Source organism: Notamacropus eugenii, chromosome 1 (genome assembly GCF_028372415.1).
Source record: "Notamacropus eugenii isolate mMacEug1 chromosome 1, mMacEug1.pri_v2, whole genome shotgun sequence".
Taxonomy (NCBI): Eukaryota; Metazoa; Chordata; class Mammalia; order Diprotodontia; family Macropodidae; genus Notamacropus; species Notamacropus eugenii.
The window spans coordinates 678871437-678890253 of record NC_092872.1 but is presented as its reverse complement, the minus strand read 5'-3'; the positions used below and the strand labels follow the sequence as shown (position 1 = coordinate 678890253).

The window sequence follows — 18817 nt, the reverse complement described above, 5'->3', positions numbered from 1 at the left end:
AGCTCTTAAAAAATGCTTATTGACTGATTAACTGTTCGATGCTGGTCAAGATATATAAAGATTCACAAAGATGTGGACCCTTATTGTAGGTAGGGAGATTAGGGTACTATGGTAAGGAGTGAAATTTGGAGTCAGAGAACCTGGATTTGAATCATGACTCTGCTACTTCATATCTATGTGATCTGTAAAAGGAAGGGAATGGACTAGGTAACCTCTAAAGTAATTTCTAGCCCTAAATCTTATGACCCCATGATCCTACACATGCACACATAACTTGAATTCAAGGTCTAAAGTAAGAAGCAGTTGGGGGAGAAGAATTGTTGATGACTGGGGGAATCTGGGAGAGTTTCATGGAGGAGCTAGCATTGATTTGGGACTTGAAGGATGAGTAAGAATTCACGTGGCCAGAGATCAAGTGGAGGACAAGGTCAGCACATGGGCAAGAGTTTGAACAAAAGCTTGGAGACACCAAAGAACAAACCCTCATCCTGGACAAAGTGCAGTTCATGCATGGAGGGATGGGGGAATATTGGCTAGTGTTCATGGTAGATTTAAGATGACACTTAAAGGGAAATACCTTCTGAAAGAGCTCTTGGGAAATGTAAATTAGAAGTTGAAGCCAGAGTTCTGAGTATCCTGAGTAAGAGGAGAATAGGGGAGGGGAATTGATGGAATGAGAGCAGTAAAGAGGGATATCGCCAGGAGTGAAGTTCAGAAGATCAAGACAATGGGGAAGAGTCTGTTGGGAGTCTCAATAGCTGATTAGGAAATTGAACTGAAGAAGCTGGTTCATGGGCAAGACCTATTCTGGATGTGAAGTCAAAGGACCTGGGTTTGAATTCTAGTTCTGCTACTTAGTGTGGCCTTAGACAAATCCCTTTTTCTGCCTGAGCCTTGATTTTAAAACCTGTACAATAAAGGCACTGAATTAGATAATCTCTGAACTCCCTTCCTGCCCTACTATTCAGTGACCCAGTGATCATTAAGTTTAGTTAGGAGGTTTGTGAATATCCCTGAACTTTTGAAGTATATGCTGTTGCACTGACTCTTAGTGCTACTGTCAGACACTCCCTTTTGAGCTGGATGGATCACAAATCTGGGCCCCATTCTCTTGAGCAAAGGTAGGGGTGGAGGGTAGATAAGTCTGATTCATCTGCATTTGGACATCTGTAGATAAAACCATTTATTTGTTAGTTTAATTTGGTTTATTAGTGTTCATTTTTTTTTCTTTTATTTCTAGACCACAACATGGTGGCAAGTTCTGTTCAGGCTCTAGTCACCTGTATCAGATGTGCAATGTTCACCCTTGTCCAGCCAATAGTATGGACTTCCGTGCGCAGCAGTGTGCTGAGTATAACAGTAAGCCTTTTCGAGGATGGTACTACCAGTGGAAACCCTATACTAAAGTGGAAGGTAATTTGATTTTAATAGCAGAAACTGGCCTCCTTTGCTTTGGTTACTTCCATATGGAAATGTGAATGCCTTCAAAAGGGTGCTTCTGGCATGCAGGGGATAGTTAAGACCGATGGACAATTATTTTATGACATTTCCCAGGGGAGATGATTCCTACTTTTTGAGTTAGTGTTCCTGACAGGTCCTCCAGGTGCCTACTTGATGGAAAGAACACTGAATTTGGAGGCAAAAGACCTAGGTTTGAATCTGGATTCTGTGGCTTAAATAATAGTTCCTGTGTGGCCTTAGGCAAGTTACTTCTCTTTGCTAGGACAGGCAGTTCAATTTCCCCTTTTGTATTTCAGTTTCCTCATTTATTGAATGAGAAAGTTGCACTAGGTCAGAAGTTATTAACCTTTTCTGTGCCATGGTTCCATTTGGAAGTCTAGTGAAGTGAAGCCTATGGGCCCTTTATCAGAACAATGGTTTGTTGACTGCATTCATAATTGAAGATAATGCTAAATTTCCATTAGAAGTTAGTGAAATGGTTGTAATTATTTCCTCACCTAAGTTCACAGACCCCTGAAAACCAGATTCTCAAAGGAGTCAGAACTCCTGCACTTGGTGATTTCTAAGATCCCTTTCACCTCTAACTTCTCTGATGCCATGGATGTAACTTTGAGGGTCCAAGTGAGCCAACTGATTCCCCAGAGAGTAATAGAAACTTTTGCATGAGAGCCAGCACACTCAGCATACTGTCAGATACCATTTTTCACTCTTAATTCTAACCAGATTAGTTTAGTTCATCCTCTGACTCTAGAATATTAAGAATGGACAGTTTTGAAACCACCAGAAACCTCCTGGTGCTAGAACTCTTCTGGTGTTTCATTCCCACCCCACTGAATAGAATTCCCCATACGTCACCTTTCCTTGTGTTGTGAATCAAGCTGGGGCGTGACTGTTCCTTGGTACTGCCAGTTGTGGACAAATACAAACAAACATTATTCAAAGTTCTTTTCAGGGGGCTACCATAAAACCTACACGTGGCATGTAAAGGAACTTACAAATAGTAGTTATGGATAAACAAAGCAGAAGAAATCACTGATTTGGCTTGGTAACTGCATTCAGAATTACTTTTTATTCCCTTGGACTTTGTGCCCCGCTCTCCCTCCACCCCCCATTCTATGTGGTTTAATTTGCTTTTCTACACTTCTTTTTGATAAGATGCCCCTGAAGTCCTACAGCATTAAACCACAATTTCCTTTGGAACATCCTTGTGTCTAAACTTACTGCTGACATTTCTACTGACCAGTCTCCTGAGAATGTTAATTATAAATTGGTATGAATTGTCCAACCAAAATATCTCATGAAATTCTATATGCCTAGTGACTGACTGTAGCATGTTCAACACAGTGCATGTCAGTGGATTACTCATTCTTCAAGGCTTCAACAGAGTCATGATTTCATCTCTATGGAGACCCATGTGGCAGCATAATAAAGTAAAAATATGACTGGATTTGTGTGATATTAGGCAAGTTACTTTATCTCTTTTGGCCTCAGTTTCCTCATCTGAAAAATGAAGGGGTTGGACTAGGTGGCCTCTAAAATCTAGAGCTCTAGTCTTATAATCAGCTCTATATGAGAATAGGGAATAGTTATATATGTAAGGAATTTATATAAAAATATATTTATTATTTAATTTATTATATGTATTTATATATAAGGAATTTATATAAATATATGTATATAAATAAATATGTATAAAATTTATATAAACACATTATGATTCAACAAAACTTAGATATAGATCTTACATCAAGTTTCCCTCACCAGCCTCACCCCCATTTTACAAACAAGGAAACTGAGGCACAGAAGCTGAGGTCAAACAGGTAGCACAGTCAGAATTCAAACCTAAGTCCTCCAACTTCACATTCAGCATACCGTAGATGAAGTCAAGTCAGTAGATATTTATTAAGCACTTACCCTGTGCCAGCCACTATATTAAGAACCAGGGATACAAAGAAAGGCAAAAACAAAGAAAAACAAGCAGTCCATGCTGTCAAGGAGTTCACAGTCTAATGGAGGAGACAGCATGCAAACAAGATTTCATATGAACACACACACACCCACACACACACACATATATAGATACTAAATGGTATGGGTTATGTATTTTGATTCATGTATAAACTGGATTTAAGTGATACAGAGTTGCATGAAGTCATCAGCCTCACTCTCTCCTCCAGAGCCATCATAGTCCAGTGGCAGGACAGAGTCAAGACGGCTGGCGATGGCTCAGGCTGCAGTGGATGACCTTGGCGTCTTCGGTGCCTAACCAAGCTCTAAGTGCTCCATATTGCCTGCTTCAGCTGCCTTCATGGCCGTTGGAACAAATTATTCTCATCTGCCCATTCCACCAGAGGAAGTCTTCACATGTAGGGTGTAGGATGTGTTTGGGGAGGACCAGTACCTTGGTGTGATGGCTGCCGAGCCCCTTTTGGGGCTCTTTCCACCTTTAGTGTTCACCTATTCCACCCAATTCTCACCTGTGGTTCCAAGAAGCTGCAGCATGTTCAGCGGCCAAACCCTGGTAAACTGTTTTGGCAGACAGTCCAAACCAGGTTGAGGGTAGTAACCAAGGGGTCTCAAACTCATTGGTGAGTTAGGAGTATGTCTACCCCAAGCATGTATATATAGGTAGATATAGAAATATACACATATATGTACATATGTTTGTGTATAGATACACATATAGGCACACACATAGATATATAGAGACAAATCTACCCATCTATATATGTACATACATGCATCCATACATATAAAATAAATTAGAGGTAATCTCAGAGGGAAGGTATTAAGATTAAGAAAGACTGAGAAAGGCTTCTTGCAGAAGATAATGCTTTAGCTTAGACTTGAAAGAAGTCAGGGAAGCCAGAATGAGCAGAGATGAGGATAGAGGGAATTCCAGGCACAGGATACAGTCAGTGAAAATGCCTTGAGGAGGCTGGTGTCACTAAACTGTAGAATATGTAGAGAATATGTAGAATATGTGTAAGGTACCAGAAGATTGAAAAGGTGGCAGAGGGCTAGGTCATGAAGGGCTTTAAGGGCAAAACTGAGGATTTTTTATTTGATTCTGGAGATAATATGGAGCCATATATATTTCAATGGACTTTAAATGGATTGTTATACACATTTTACTCAAGTATACACTTCTAGAAAGTGGAGATTCCTATACCCTACTACAGGTTGGGGAGAGTTACAGTAATTGGAATAGTAATAGGGATTGTCAAAAGTTATTGCCTTTCATTCAACTAAAACATTTATTAAATGCCTACTGTGTATAGAACACTATGCTTGGCACTTGAGGAGATGTAGTTTCTCAGCCTTCAGGGAATCTTGTATCTCACAGTCTAGTAGGAAGATAGAACACAAACACAGATAACTATGATGTGTGTTATATGACAAGTGCATTAGAGGTACAGAGTGCGATGTCAAGTCTGAGGAAGATGGTTCTTACCAGGAGATCAGAGAAGGCTTTCTTAAAGATGTTTCATGTGAGTTTGAGCCTTAAAAAATGGGTAGCAACTCAGAAAGTAAGAAGAAAGGGAAAAAGGGTATTCTAGAACCACAGAATGATGTGAACAAAGGCAAAAGTGTATAAGTGTGTGTGTGGGGGGGGGAGGTTTTTCTAGGAAAGAGTTATCCAGTTTAGCTAGAGTACATATAGTATGTGTAATGAAATCATAGGAGATAAGGCTACCAGAGTAGGCTGGTGCCAGAACATTGAATGACAGGCAGAAGAGAGATTTGATGTGATTAGGGAGACCAGCCTATCATCCACTTTCCCTAGTTGTGGCGCTGTCTGATGGTGCAGTTTGCTTTGGCATTTGCTGTGCCCCTGTTATGGAATCTTACGTTTGCAACTCAGAAGGTTCAAAGAGCTCTGGAAGACAGTAGCTGTGACATGGCGTAAGGTGTGATTATTACCTAAGTAAACAAAGTGGAGCCTGAGTAAGTCACAGGAGGAAGGATCCAAGATAGAGCAGTAACTAACAATATTTGCACCTGGGGCAGCACAAACTGTCCAGGAAGAATGAGATGAAATGTGTTTTCAAATCATCTTTTTAGAGTGGGGAGGAGGGGGAGGACAGTGCTATTCTCCTTCCCTGGACCCTAGTGGAGGTGAGACCAGGTGCTCTCTTGGGGGTTCCTTCTCCCTCTGTCAGGGATCAGTATGGGGAGAGATGTGTATGTGTGTGAGTATGTATGTATGTATGTATGTGTGCCAGCAGTGCTGTCAGGACAGGTTGTCTGCTTGGCTCAGTTTTAGTGGTATCACCTTAAACTGACTCTCCAACACCTCCACAGTTTGGCAGAGGGGCTTGGCTTTTTGTTGGACTTTTTATGGGGCTAGGCCTTATTCACCATCAGCACATAGAGGGAGAGACAGATATCTCTGTACAAGTGTATTCTGGAGAGCTGAGAGAGATGGATGGTGTCTGTCACCATGTATATCATCCCTGGGCTTCTGGGGTATGGTCATTTCCTGACATACTCTGACATCACTGATTTGTGAGGACTGGGACTGAAACTACATGGCATATCATGGTTCCTTGTTTCTGTTTTTCTCTCTCTGGTAAAGGCCCTGGATTAGAAGGCACCAGGGAGGTGAAGCATCAAAGGGGAGCCTGCACGTGTTTTCACCACCCTCTAAATTAAATAGCCTAGGACAATGTCCAAGCCGCACTATCCTAGTTTCAGCTTTGATTGGGCAGAAAGTTGGATGAAATTCCCAGATTTATAAACACCAAGAACGTGAGTTACAAAAAAGTTAAGCTTAAGAGTTTAATTCTAAGACATAAACATGATCTTATTATCAGAGACTTGATGGGACAGGACCTATGACTGGAATACATGGGAAAGTTAGGAAAGTGGGAAAGTTAGCCGTGTTTTAAAGGAAAAGAGCTGATAGAAAGGGCAGCCCTAGAGTGGCTAGATTTGCTCTTGAAGGCCAAGCAGAACAAGTGTAATCCTTTGTTAAACAACTAATAATAACAATAAACCAGCATTTATGTGGCATTTTAAGTCTTGCAAAGTACGTTACATATATTATCTCATTTGATCATCATTCACCCTGAGAAGTGTTTTTTTTAACCCTCCCATTTTACAGATAAAGAAAATGAGGCAAACAGATTAAGTGGCCTACCCATAGTCACATAGCCAATAAGTGACTGAGGCAAGACTTGAATTCAAGACTTCCTGACTTTAGGTCAGGCACTCTCTCCACTCACTGCACTTCCTAACTGCTGTGTGTTAGTACTTTCACTGCTGGAAGACACAGTGTATATTTTATATATACTTTTATACATATATATTTATATAAAAATATATCTATGTTGTCTCCTTCTTCTTTGAGGGTAAGACTTTCATTTTTGTCTTTAATTCCTGACATATATTAGGTACTTGATAAATTTTTGTTGGTTGATTGATCATTTTTTAGACTACAACCTCCCTCTGCCCTATTTCCATCAACTGATCTATGTGTAGCATGGCTTCAAGTCTCCTTTTCCTGATCATGCTCTTTACATTCTCTACATTGTCAATATCGTTCCTGAAACATGGCATCCAGAGTTGCCCATCTCCAGTCCTATGGCATTTCTCTCATTCTTCTTAATTTCTTAAACCACCGCTGGAGGAAATTCTGCATGATATTTTATTCTTCTTCTGGAAAGGATAAATATCCAGCAAAATGCCTAAGAAATACAGCCTGGGTTCACTAATATAGCTATGACCAGATTGTGCTATGTAGCTGGACTCTGTGTATATGCATATGTGTGTGTGTGTGTATGTACAACACAGATTTATTCAGAGGAACAAAAAATTTTCCAATAAATTATAGTAATAAAAAGATATTAACAAAATTAAGAGGACTCACTATCAGCTATGACCCTGGGGGAAAGAACATGACAAAAAATCATTTTGGAGTAAGACTCAAAGCAATGAAAAAAAAAATTAGCGAAAGAAATACCAAAGCCCCAAGGGCTGGAACCCTCTCCAGCAACAGCAAACAACAAATAGCAAACACAACAGTAAATGAATGAAGTTTCTTCCCCTCTGCTGAACTTCCAAGGAAGCAGTAAGAACACATGGCATACCTAAAAAGCAGGTTCTGGGAGCCTGGAGCAGGTTGGCCATCGTTTCAGAGGAATCTTAGGTTACTACCTGACTTGTACTAAGGCCATATTTCCTTCTTTATATTTCTTTTTATTTTATTCCTCTCTTTAGTTTTTTATCATCTTTTTTTTCCAGTGCATCTCATCCTTCTTTCCTACCTGGCAAGCTGTCCCTTAAAAGAAGGAATGAAAAAAGGAGGAGAACAAGCAGCTTAGCAAAACTAATCAGTATATCAACCCAGTTTACCAATGGATTCCATGCTCCACACCTCTAGTCCTTTTGACTCAGCAACGAAAGGAGGGAGGGATTTTTTCTCATGTCTTCTTTGGGGCAAAACTTCCATCATTATAGGTGCACAGTGTTCAGTTTCCTGAGGACATGTTTCAACAACAATTCCCATTCTGTGAAGTCTAGTGTAAAACAGTCAGCTAATATATCTACCAAGGAGGTCAAAGACAGAACAGAGGGATGAGTCTCAAACATACAAAAATGTTTCTAGTAGGACTCTTTGTAGTAGCAGAAATACTGGAAACTAGAGTTGATCAGCAATTGGAGAACGGCTGAACAAATTGAGGTAATAATAATGATGCTGATAATAGTAGCTAGCATTATATAGCACCTACTGTGTTCCAGACATTGTACCAAATGCTTTACAAGTAACATCTAAATGAGATCTTCACAACCACCCTGCAGCATAGCTACTATTATTATCCCCATTTTACAGTTGAGGAAACCAAGGCAAACAGAGGGTGACTTGCTCAAGCTCACACAAATGTCAAATTTGAACTCAGGCACATAAGACTGTTTCAGGACAGTCCTTGGCATATAGTAAGCACTTAATAAATATTTCTTGACTGATAACAAAATGACAAATATGAAGAATTCTGAGAAATTTGGGAAGACCAAAATGAACTGATATAGAGCAAAGTAAGCAGAAGTAAAGATCAGAGCAATATAAAAAGCCAAGAAAAAGGAGAGACTGGAACCAGCAGCAGAATATTATGAGCTCTAGATGCCAAATGGGACATACGTTGTCAGACACGACAAGTAGTTTATTTTGTTTTACTTCGTATTTTTTTTTTTATGAGAGGATTTTATTGGGGGTTATGGAGTCATTGAGAAGTGACAGTGATATATGTATTTTTAAAAGCATTAATAAAACATCTTTTAAAAAAACTTGATTGTTCCTTTGCTGAAATCTTCTGAGCTCTAATCATCTTTTCCTCTCTTCTTGGCACCAAATCTTGCAACTTTCTGAACTCTTAGCATCAGATATGTCAGTGTCTTGAAGGGATGAATGAGAAAGTCTTATTAAGCCTTACTATGTGCCAGGCAATGTGTGGAGCACTGGGAGTACAAAGACCAAAAGAAAAATAGCCCATCTCCTACAAGAGTTTATATTCTAATAGGAGAAAAACAGAAATAAGAAAGCAGTGTCCAGAGAGAAGAGTGTTTGCACTGGAAAGTCACAAGGGTGGTGAATAGAACTATAGAGTGATTAATAGGCATGTCTTTTCCAGGAATGGTAGTGTTGCTTTGATGAATATTCTCAGTGCTAGAGGGGGAAAGCCAGGAAGGTCAAGGAGGATAAAAAGAGTACTCACCTGGGGGCATAGTATGAAGGTGGCTAGAGAGCAACAGGTAGTGTGGTGGGTTAGGGTCAGAAAAATTACATAAAACTCTGGACAATCAGGAGCACAGGACTCCAAAGCAGGAGCTAAAGAGAGAGGTCAGAGGTGATTAGGAAAGGCATGGAGATGGCTGAAGAACCCAGTGATGCTCTAAGCTTTTTGAAGACAAGAATTCCCCTAAACTCTTCTTTCCCTCATAGATGCTCACAGAAATGACTTTAAGGATGGATAAGATGTCTTTTATCTCTTTTTAAATCTTCCTTAAAAGTTTTCCATCATGCTTATACCGTCAGCTGCATGGATTTCTACACAGGTGAATATTATCTTTCATTAAAGCCCCCTTGATACCTTCTCCTGGCAGGGAGATAATGATAGGTATAGCATGATATAGTAGAAGTAATCTGGGATTTGGCAGCAGAAGAAACATGGGTTTATATTTTGTATCAAATGTTTTATTAGCCATGACTATGAGCAAGTTATTCAATTACTCAGACTCAGTTTCCTCATCTGTAAAATAAGAACTACAACACTAGTAGTGTAGTAGTAGTGCCTACTTTATAAGATTGTTGTGAATCAACCTCAAATTATTACAATTATTGTAAATTTTTCAACCTCGACTTACTACAGAAATTTATGCTATCATTATGTTTAAAGGCTATGTCAGTGAAGTGTAAGCAGGTCTAAAAAAAGCCCCAGCACCTTGCTGAGGTCAAGATATTAGAATCAGACTTCAATGGGGGAAGATAATATATAAATGAGACTATCTTTCAACCCTTAGAGAGGGATAAGGATGGTGAGGGCAGTCAAAACATGTAACATGGGGAATATATTGAAAGAATTGGAAATTTTTTTGCTGGGAGAAGGCAAGATTTCTCACTTGTCTTCATTCCCCAGAGGAGGGATTAGATTTATTCTGCTTAACCCCAGAGGACAAAACTAGGAACATATGATAGAAATAATGGCTGACGCCATTTTTTGGCTCAGTTGAAAGAGAAGTTCCTAATTCACAGCTGTCCAACAATGGAATGGGTACATGAGGCAGTAAATTCTCTGTTTCTAGAAGTGTGCTTAAGCAAGAGCTAGATGACCACTTGCTGAGGATGTTGTAGAGCTTAGAAGGGGATCATGAAACTTAGAGCTAGATGTACCTTAGAAATCATATAGTTCAAACTCCCTTGTATTATAAATCACACGAGTGTGGGTACACAGAGATTTCTATGAAGGTGTTGAAAATTCCTCCTAAAAATGAAATGTATGATTGAAGTATTCTTCATACAGTTAGCCAATCATTACCCACTCAAAAGAAGAGTTTGCCTGAGCAGATGCTATCACTATGTACCTGGAGAAGAAGAGAGGAGCTAAAATGTTACAGTCCAAAGAGACCTTAGAACCTAGACTAAAATGTTATCTTAAAATGCTGAACATGGAATGTTGGGGTTGGAAGGAACTTCAGAAATCATATGGTCCATTCTTTCCCTTCTACAGCGAGGGAAACTAAGGGTCAGTGGAGAGATAAGACTTGCCCAGAGTCAAAAATTTTGTTGCTGACAGAAACAAGACTGGAATCTAAGACTTCAGACTCCTCACCCAAAGCTCTCTCTATATAAATTATTTAATTTTCATTTACATAGACCCACTCCATGGTCACTTCCCCAAATTCCCTTTACAGTGGTGAGCTAGATCCTTAGAAGACATTTGGGTAATCCTGGGTTTTTTGTGTAATCCTGGACATTTCTAGTATTATCACTCAGAGGCCTCTTCCAGTATGTTTCCCATTATGTTAGTCAGTAGATATTAATTAGCTTTTAGAAAATATATTTACTAAGAAGATATAACAAGCACATTTGGTAGAAGATTCATTACAAACTGGGGCAACTCTCCTTATACACATGAAATTCCTGGGGAGAATACAGTGGTAATTATACACACGTATGTATGTATGTATGTGTGTGCTTGTGTGCATATAATAAAGGAGTACATCTTGACTCTTGGCCTTAGAATTTTTATTTTTTTATTTTTTGGAGGCCTCAGCAAGTTGGGATTGTGCCTTTCAAGAGTTCCTAGTTGCCACTGCTCTCCAGTTTGGGGATGGGAGGAGTAATCATTTCTTGAAGCTACCATTGTCTTCAGGTTACTCTCTCTTCCCTTTGTTGTAGCTATTTCCATGTTTCTTGGCTACTGCTCTTCTGATGTTCACCATTATCACCTTTGGTTACTAGTCAGTCCTCTGATGAGACCTCTGGATCTCCTGAATTCACAATGTTGATGTCTGAACATGTCCACTTTGAAATAGTCATTTACTTAAAATCAGGAAAGAGCAAACAATAGAGACAATGAACATGACACCTACCCTTCCCTCACCCTCAGAATCTTAAAACAATCTTGCCTCCTTGAAGCCACAAATGAAAGAGTGAGAGACTGGAGGATCATACCTTTTGTATGTACATTTCCAACTCAGCAACTTCTATGTGAATGCTTTTGGCTCAATAGCCAATTAGAAGACTTTTTCATCATCATATAATATGAACCTCAGGTTTACTTATGGTCAAAGTATAGCTAACCAAGATTTCTAGACTAGATTGGAAACAAGCGTAGAGTATCTGTGCATGGTCCTGTGAGGGTGAGTCTCCCCGTGTTACACTCTCTACCCATACTATACTTATATTGTTATTTTTGAGTTATTCTTTGTATCTTAACATTTTATATAAATAGGTAGGAGGTGCAATGAATAGAATATCTTTAACTTGGTATCAGGAAGACTTGAGTTCAAATCTTGCCTCAGATACTTCCTATGGGCCACCCTGGACAAGTCAATTGACCTCCCTTTCAGACTCAGTTTCCTGTTCTAGAAAATGAAGATAATAATAGCACCTGTCTCAGAGAGTGATGAGGGTCAAATGAGTAACCTGTGTAAATGCTTTACAGACCTTAAAGAGCTATGTGAATTCTGGATAACTAATTAGACTACCAAAAACTTTCAGAGAAGCGCGCATGAGCTTGGTCTTGACAAATCAGGTGATTTGATGACTTATAGGTTAAGCTCACCATATTTGTTCTTCACTTTGTTCTCTCTTCATCTGCTTGTTTTCAGAAAAGGATAGATGCAAGCTTTACTGCAAGGCTGAAAATTTTGAATTTTTCTTTGCAATGTCTTCCAAGGTGAAAGATGGCACTTCTTGTTCCCCAAACAAAAATGATGTCTGCATTGATGGGATATGTGAGGTGAGAGACCATTTACTTGTTTGAGGTGCACAGGAGTATGTGTATATATCCTTATTCCTTCAATTCAGAGTTGGGAAAATTGTGTTCAAACCACTTTCTGTCTCTGGGCCTCAATTTCCTAATATTTAAACTGCAGATATTAATACTTGTCTTTCTGAGAAACAAATAAGATAAGGGACAATAAGACAATAATATTATTATACAATAATACTAAGATAAGCTAAAGAACATTGTAACCCTAAAGTGCTGTATGTCTCAATTAGAATCATCATCATTATGAATTTAATATAAAAAAATTTGGCAAACATTTCATTTGGTTGGCATTTGAGTTTTGTCTTATTTTGTTTTTTATTATAGCCGGTAGGATGTGATCACAAACTGGGATCCCAAGCAAGTTTGGATGCTTGTGGCATTTGCAAAGGAGATAATTCAACCTGCAAGTTTTATAAAGGCGTATACCTTGACCAGCATAAAGCAAATGGTAAGATATGATTTCAAGCAGTAGTTGGCCATGTATCTAGTTTTCTTGTTGGGAAACAATTTGGGATTCTTTGTAACTGGAGCAAATTGATGAGTAGGGATTTGGTAGCTTGTGCCCTAGAGCGAATAATGAAAATTCACAGAATGTCAGAGCTGGAAGGAACCTTAGGAAATGAACATAGAATATTAGAGCTAAGAGGGATCATTATATATGGACTATTGCTTTTCAGTATTTAAAGGAAATCTGGAAGCTAAAATGTCAGCATCATGCAAATAAAATGCATTTTATTTATCCTTCTGCTTATTTGAAAGAAGACTGGTAACCATCACTTCAGAAAGTGAAACTGTTGACCAATTATTGATTTATTTGGTCTATTGTGAAGGGAATAGGGGACAAGGGATGGATGCACTGGAGTTTAGTGGAACGAACACTAGATTTGGAGAACAAACATTTTTTAAATTTGCAGATGACAGATAGGAGGAATAATAAACCCTTTGGATGACAGTTTAAGGATCTTAAAAAGATCTTGACAGGTCAGACCAACAGGCTACCACTCTGGTGCAGGCCCTCATCTTTTCTCCCCTGAACTATTATAATAGCCTGCTTTTGAGTTAGCTTTCCTCAAGTTTCTCTTCAACTCTCTACTCAGCTATCTGATTGACCTTCCTATAGCAAAAGTCTGACCATGTCTGTTGGCTTCCTATATTCCTCACAATCAAATATAAAATTCTCTTTTTGGTATTCAAAGCCCTTCACAGTCTGGCTCCTTTCTACCTTATCAGTCTTCTTATACTTTACTTTTTCTTCATGTTTGCTGGGATCCAGTGACACTGGCTTCCCTGGTGTTCTTTCCACAAGACACTCCATCTACTGACTAAAGGCATGTTCACTGGCTGTGCTCCATGCCTGGAATTCTCTTTCTCCTCATTTCTGCATCCCAGCTTCAATGACTTCCTTCAAGTCTGAGCTGAAATATTATCTTTTACAGGAAACCCTTCTCAAGCCCTCTTAATGCTAGCACCTTCCTCCTGTTGATTATCTCCAGTTTATCCTGTATGTGTGTCTTATTTGTACATAGTTGTTTGCATTTGTCTCCCCCCCTTAAAATGTGAGCTCCTGGAGAGCAAGGCTATTTTATGCCTTTCTTTGTAATGCCATCATTTGGCATAGTGCCTTTTGCATTTAAATAAATAAATAAATGCTTTTTGATTTTACTTGTTTGACGGAATAACAGTCTAGAATCTAATGAGATGGAATTCAATAGAGGTAAGTGTGGAGTCATAGGGATCATAGATTTAGGGCTAGAAGAAGCCTTAGAAGCTACCTAGTCCAATTCCTCATTTTACAGATGAGGAAACCATGCCAAGAGGAGTAAAATGACTTCCCCAAGGTCACATAGGTGGTAAGAAATCCAGGTGGGATTTGAATACAGGCTCTCTCTTTCTACTGTATCTGCCTTCAAATATAAGATGGGCATGGCTAGATAACAGCTCTTCTTCAGACAGATACAGGCTTAGTCAATAGTGTGACATAGAAGCCAAAAAAGCTAATTTAATAATAGGCTGCATTAATTAAAGAATGAAAGAGGTGAAACTCATTCTACTTCTCTCTCTCCCAACTGCTCCTCAAGAATTGTGATTATTTTCGGACTCCATTTTTGAGAAGGGTATTGACAAGCTGGAGCAGAAAATAGGATGAGGAAGAGGAGTGGAGGCTTTGCCACATGACAGTTGGTTTACAGAACTGCTGGTATTTAGCTTGAGATGTGACAATGAAGTGGTGGAACTGTGGAATATTTGTCTTAAAGTGTATGAAGGTCTTGCATATGAAGGAGACATTAGAGTGTTGTGTTTGACATTCATTCATCCCCTTAGAATATCAATGCCTTTAGAACAAGGATTGTTTCATTTCTGTTTTTGTATCAGTAGAGCCTGGCATAGTGCCTTCTACTTAGCACCTGGCACTTCATAAACATTATATTGAGTGTAATGGAATTGGTGGCAGAAGGAAGAGTAATCAGCCATCAATGAAAGTTTCAATGAAATAGATTGAAGTTCAATATGAAGAAAAGCAGCCTAGCAGTTAGAGATTTCCAGAGGTAACATGGCTTGCCTCAGTAGGAACTGGGTTTCTCATCCGAGGACAAGGCCTTCAACTGAAGGCTAAGTGACCACTTATATGGGATATGGAGGGAATGAATTAGATGCTGTTGGAGGTTTCTCTGAACTCTATGATTCTGTGATTTTGGGATTCTTTAATCGTGTGGCCTTAGTCAGATCACTTCATCCTTCTGAGCCCCAGTTTCCTTGTCTGTAATATAGGAATGATAACACCTATCCTGTCTCACGGGGTTGTTGTGAGGATCAAATGAGATAATTTATATAAAGTACTTTTTAAACAACAAAGCCTAGTTTTTATTGATATCATTGGATATTAATCCTTAAAATACTAAGTGGAAATGGAGAATGAATTAAATTAAATGAATTAAACAAAAAAATGTTTAATTTCTTTCTTTTAGAATATTATCCAGTTGTAACCATTCCAGTGGGAGCACGCAGTATTGAAATACAGGAGTTACAGATATCTACAAGTTATCTTGCAATTTGCAACCTGAATAAAAAGTATTATCTCACAGGAGACTGGACTATTGATTGGCCAGGGGAGTTCCAATTTGCTGGGACTGTGTTTGATTACCAGCGTCCTCTGAATCACCCTGAACGTCTGTATGCAGCAGGACCCACAAATGAGACATTGGTCTTTGAAGTAAGCTTCTTCTGTTGATTCTGACTTTCATGTTTGTTACAAAATCAGCCTGGACAGCTGTCATTCTGCACCATGGCTCTCAGATGAATTAAAATCTGGGTACATAATAAAAAAGCAGCAAACAAACCCACTGGGTTGTGATTCTATTCAGGATTGATAAGGCATCTCATCATTCTGTCTGGAGTTCAGATTACCTTATATGAGCTCATGTTTTGTCAGAGACGATAGATGGGTCACATAGATGCCATTATTTATTGGCAATGGTTCTACTGTTTAAAAGAGAGACAATAATAATTCAGTCCCTTAGTTGATGAACGGACTTCACAAAGTTCTCTGTGACTTTCATACAGTTATATCAATTCTTCCTCATCCTACCTCATTGATGAGAGGAGCATCAAATATCCCTGGGCCACTCTTCATAAAGTTTCTGTTTGATGTGTGGTTACCCCTTAGATGGGGTCTCAATTCTACATCCTTCTTAGGCAGTGACCATTATAGCAGAAGACACCATGGGATGTCCCCAGGGGAAAGAGCACTGAACCAGGAATCTCAAGTCTTGGCCCTTGTTAAGGATGAGTGTCTGTCTGTGTTCACCCTTTGTTTTTGAAGAAAACTATGACATCAGAGAAATGATGACATGACTTGCATTTGACTTTGTTTTGAGTGAGGGAGGGCTGTGTAGGTTACCAGCCTCATTTTCCCCTCCTGAGCCATCTGGATCCAGTGACCAGATATTCATCAGGATGACTGGAGATGACCCAGGATGCAATGGGAGACCTTGGCCTATTCAGGTACACACTCAGAGTGAGGAAATGCCCATTTAGTGAATAGACCTCTTTAAGAAGTAATCAGGGCATGGCCCTTTAATGAGCAAAAGAAAAAAATAAGTAAATCAAGCTGGGAGGGAAAGAGCAACAGTTACTATTAATAATCACTCTGAAGCCAGGAGGGTCCAGAAAATAACCATTAAGTGGAGTTTGGGCAGGAACAGAATTATGCTCACCATCAGTTTAAACCTTGGAGAACACTTAGAGGAGATATAATCCAACTACTCATTTTTTAGTTAAAGGATTTGAGGCAAAGAGAGATAAAGTGATTTGGTCAATGACATGCAGGTAGTCATTGAAAGAGGTAAGATTTGAATCCACACCCTTTGACTCCAAAGCCAGTAGTACTCTTTCTATTGAACCAGGCTACCTCACCCTCTTAAATCATGAAAAATTGGCTGTGTGACTTGGACTAGATGATCTCTAAAGCCCCTTCCAGCTTTGACAAATTCTCTGATCTAATGGCACTTTCACCTCTAACATTCTGTGTTCTATATTTTGAGAGCCCATTCAGCTCTAGCATTCAGTCTTCAATATCTTAAAAACTCCTTCTAGTGTTTACTTGTTTTTAAAGTCCATGCTCCCTTTGACCTTTTCTGTTCTACATTTTAAGGCATCTCTTAGTTCTAACATACTCTGTTGTGTGAATATAATATAGCCCTTCTAGCTCTTATATCTGCTTTATGTTCTCAAAATCCCTTTTTGCTCTGACATGGTATGTTCTATGTTCTAAGGGCTCTTCCTGCTCAGAAATTCTCCATTGATTCTAACGTTCCTTCCAGTTCATACATCCTATGCACTATGTTGTAAGGCCCCTCTAGCATATGTCATAGCACCTAGTATGGACCAGCACCCTTTCCAGTACTGATTGAATCTTCACTCTTTCCCTCAAATAATTGGTTGAGGAGGGGGAATTGGAATAATCCTTACTCTTTAGTGCCCCTTCCAGGTTTTCCCCCTCCCTCTTATCACTCAGTAACCTCTTCTTTGAGATTCACATAATTCATATCTACCACCCAATCAAAATCCTGCTAGCTGTTATCCACAGACCTTCAGGTTACTCATTGGCTGCTCTGTCTCTGCCTTCCTTTACAAAGCCCTACTCTTCATCTATACTATGACTTCTAATCCCTTGACCCTTCAATTCTCTCCCAGGCCTTCTTTTCTACTACTATCCTCTCCTGAGTTCCTGACCTTCTTGTCATATTGCTTGATTGCACCCTGCCAAGAATCAGCCTTGGCTCATTCCACCATTCCACACTTTTACTCTTACATATGTGCTGATGTGAAAAACTCATAACTGTTCTGATTGAGTCCACTATAAATTTGTTATATACTCTGGGCCCTCACTGCTGCTAGGCAATCCTACTACACCTCCATTTTCAACTCACTATTCCATTCTCCACAGTACTCTTCCAAACCTTTTTATATTTCCTCAAATCTCCTGTGGTTCCCTATACCCCAATTCTCTTTGCTGAGAACTTTGCCTCATAATTTAAAGGAAAAATTGAGGCCTTTCACCATGAGCTCTTTCTTCTCCCCTTTTCCTCATATTACTCAGATCTTTGACAATAATCTCTTCCTTCACCTCTGTCTCACTCAGAGGTGGCCTTCTTACCAAAGCTCACCTATCTACTTGCACAAGTGATCCCATTCCATCCCATCTCCTCCAACAGATTGCCCTTTCTGTCATCCCCACTCTATCTATTGTTTATTTTCAGTCTCTCTCATTCTGCTTTCTTCTCCTCTGCTCCTTAGAAACAGGTCCATGTCTTCCCCCCCATCCTTAAGAAAACTGCATTTGATGCTTCTATCCCCAATAACTATTATCCTATATCTCTTCTTCCTTTTGTAGATAAATGCCTTGAAAAGACTATCTGTGATAGGTGCCACAACTTTCTCTCCTCTCACTCTCTTTTCAGCCCCTCAAAATCTGGCTTCTGACCTTATCATTCTACTGAAACTTCTCTCTCCAAAATTAGCAATGATCTCTTAATTAACAAATCCAGTGGCCTTTTCTCAATCATTCTTATTGACCTCTCTGCAGTCTTCTTGATACTCTTTTCTCTCTAGGTTTTTAAGATACCTTACTCTACTAGTTCTCCTCCTACTGACAAGACCACTCCTCAGATTCCTTTGCTGGATTCTCATCCAGATTGTGTTCTCTAACCATAGGCATCCCTTGGGCATTCTGTCTTGGGCCCTCTTCTCTTTTCCCTTGATACTGCTTTACTTGGTGATCTCATCAGATTCCATGAATTTAATCTCTTTGCAGATGATTCTCAAATCTACCTATCACATTTGAATCTTTCTCTTGACTG

At 39.3% G+C, this 18817-nt stretch overlaps 1 protein-coding gene across 2 annotated transcripts in view; it reads left to right on the top strand.

Moving 5' to 3' along the window:
- Window positions 1–18817, top strand: part of ADAMTS18 (ADAM metallopeptidase with thrombospondin type 1 motif 18) — a 203419-nt gene that overhangs the window by 124073 nt on the left and 60529 nt on the right. For both annotated transcript variants that reach the window (XM_072635876.1, XM_072635877.1), the window contains 4 exons: window positions 1241–1413; window positions 12295–12425; window positions 12783–12906; window positions 15425–15669. In XM_072635876.1, the coding sequence (XP_072491977.1) occupies window positions 1241–1413; window positions 12295–12425; window positions 12783–12906; window positions 15425–15669 (673 nt within the window). The remainder of the gene's footprint in view (window positions 1–1240; window positions 1414–12294; window positions 12426–12782; window positions 12907–15424; window positions 15670–18817) is intronic.